Genomic DNA, 2,185 nt, shown 5'->3' with positions numbered 1-2,185 from the left:
CAACAACTTCTATGCTGTTCAGTTTTTCATTGAATTTACATGATATTAAACCTGTTTATTGGTAACATTGTGTGGTAGCAGCAGGTAATAGCCGTTGATCATGGTTCTTTAATTTGAGGAAATTGGTACTGGAAAGTCCTTGAAAGGTCCTTGAATTTGATGTTGACCAACCCTGATTAATAATCTAAATATATTGGTATTTTGCTAATTTCAGTCTAAATTTGCTTTTTTTTTAGCGTACACTGGGGTAAGGGCAGGAATAAAGCTGAAGGCTAGACCGTCCAAATTCAAATACATTTTTTCTGGTTTTTGTGGTCGACCAAGGACCCAGCTCACCTAGACCAGGTAGGCCATTTCCAAAGAAGGACGCAGCCCCTGAGTTTGGACACAGCCACTATCGACACCTTCTTCCAAAATCCTACCTAAAAACCTGCCAACACAGCAGCTGATCTGTAAAAGAACAATTGAAAACTGAAAATACCTCAAGTGTTTTCATGTTTATTTATATTATAGAAACAGAAACTTAAAATACGTTTTAAATAATGCTGTGTAACGGTCTGTGTGTTGTAGTAGTTTTCCATGTCGAAGTCGGCCCAGATGCCACTGTCCAACATTACCGTGCCAAAGCCCTCCATCTCCAGGGTCCCCAGCAGCATGGAGGGCATCAACCATGAGCTGGAGAAAGTCTTCATCAAAGACAATGGAGAAAAAGAGGAGCTCAAGGTGAAACTCTTTTTTATTTTTTCTCTCTCTCTCTTTACATTCATTCTAGTCTGTCTGTGGCCTCGGTCAGTCTCAGACCTTATTAATCCTCGGTTCTGGTCCTCTGCAGTCCTTGGAGGTCCCCGATGGGCGTCGGGCACCCTTCCCTCCACAGCAGCGCAGCGGCAGCTCCCACAGCGTGGACACCCAGACTCCATCGGCCCCTGGGCGGTCCAGCAGCTGCTCCAGTCTGTCGCCTTGTCCCTCACCAGCCTGCCCCCCAGGATCACACGATGGCAGCCCCTACTCCACAGAGGATCTGCTGTACGATCGAGATAAGGGTAGGATGTTTTAAAATGTATAAAACAGGAGGCAAAATCACATTTCTTCAAATAAAGTTTGGGGCGTTTTTTCATAAACTTGTACTCAAAAGTATGTGGTTTTTGAAAGTCTACTCTGAAGTTGTTGTTTTTTGACTGACCAGCTATTAAAGGTATAAACCCAATGATTTTAACAACATATCAAATTAGAATCTTCTTCTCAGTTTCCCTGGATAGAAGTCAGCCAATTTTCATAAGGCTCTTTATTTAATTGACCTGCATACTATAATGTAACTGCAACTGGACCGAACTGAAATATTTCAGAATATAAGGAAACCATCCTGCAGGCTAAGTGATTCCCAACTCCCTGACCTGTTTGTGTTGGTAGTCAGTTTTTATTTGTTTGTATCCAGGTTTTATAGAAAAGCGGGTTTTAACTTATTCTTGATGTTTTTTTTCCCAACATGTATATACAGGTCCTTCTCAAAAAATTAGCATGAGGTAAAGTTCATTATTTTCTGTAAGGTACTGAAAAACATTAAATTTTCATATGTTTTAGATTCATTGCACACCAACTGAAGTAGTTCAAGCCTTTTATTGTTTTAATATTGATGATTTTGGCAAAAAAGTAAAGAAAAATCAAAAATCCCTATCTCAAAAAATTAGCATATCATGAATAGGTTCTCTAAACGACTTATTAACCTAATCATCTGAATCAACGAATTAACTCTAAACACCTGCAAAAGATTCCTGAGGCTTTTAAAAACTCCCAGTCTGGTTCATTACTCAAAACCACAATCATGGGTCAGACTGCTGACCTGACTGCTGTCCAGAAGCACAAACTGACACCCTCAAGCAAGAGGGTAAGACACAGAAAGACGTTTCTGAATGAACAGGCTGTTCCCAGAGTGCTGTATCAAGGCACCTCAGTGSGAAGTCTGTGGGAAGGAAAAAGTGTGGCAGAAAACGCTGCACAATGAGAAGAGTTGTCAGTCAGTGATGGTCTGGGTGCCATGTCAGCTGCTGGTGTTGGTCCAGTGTTTTATCAAGGGCAGGGTCAATGCAACCATCAGGAGATTTTGGAGCACTTCATGCTTCCATCTGCTGAAAAGCTTTATGGAGATGAAGATTTCATTTTTCAGCACGACCTGGCACCTGTTCAC

The 2,185-nt window shown here is 41.3% G+C and overlaps 1 protein-coding gene across 3 annotated transcripts in view; it reads left to right on the top strand.

Moving 5' to 3' along the window:
* The window catches only part of glcci1a (glucocorticoid induced 1a), a 47,725-nt gene that overhangs the window by 38,115 nt on the left and 7,425 nt on the right, over window positions 1-2,185 (top strand). For 2 of the 3 annotated variants that reach the window (XM_014019222.1, XM_014019220.1), the window contains 2 exons: window positions 571-723; window positions 833-1,043. In XM_014019222.1, the coding sequence (XP_013874676.1) occupies window positions 580-723; window positions 833-1,043 (355 nt within the window). In that variant the 5' untranslated portion in view covers window positions 571-579. The remainder of the gene's footprint in view (window positions 1-570; window positions 724-832; window positions 1,044-2,185) is intronic. The other variant, XM_014019221.1, reaches the window with a different exon arrangement.

Source organism: Austrofundulus limnaeus, unplaced genomic scaffold (assembly GCF_001266775.1).
Source record: "Austrofundulus limnaeus strain Quisiro unplaced genomic scaffold, Austrofundulus_limnaeus-1.0 Scaffold212, whole genome shotgun sequence".
Classification (NCBI taxonomy): domain Eukaryota; kingdom Metazoa; phylum Chordata; class Actinopteri; order Cyprinodontiformes; family Rivulidae; genus Austrofundulus; species Austrofundulus limnaeus.
Note: the sequence above shows the minus strand (reverse complement) of the source record. Positions and strands in the feature narration are given on the sequence as shown.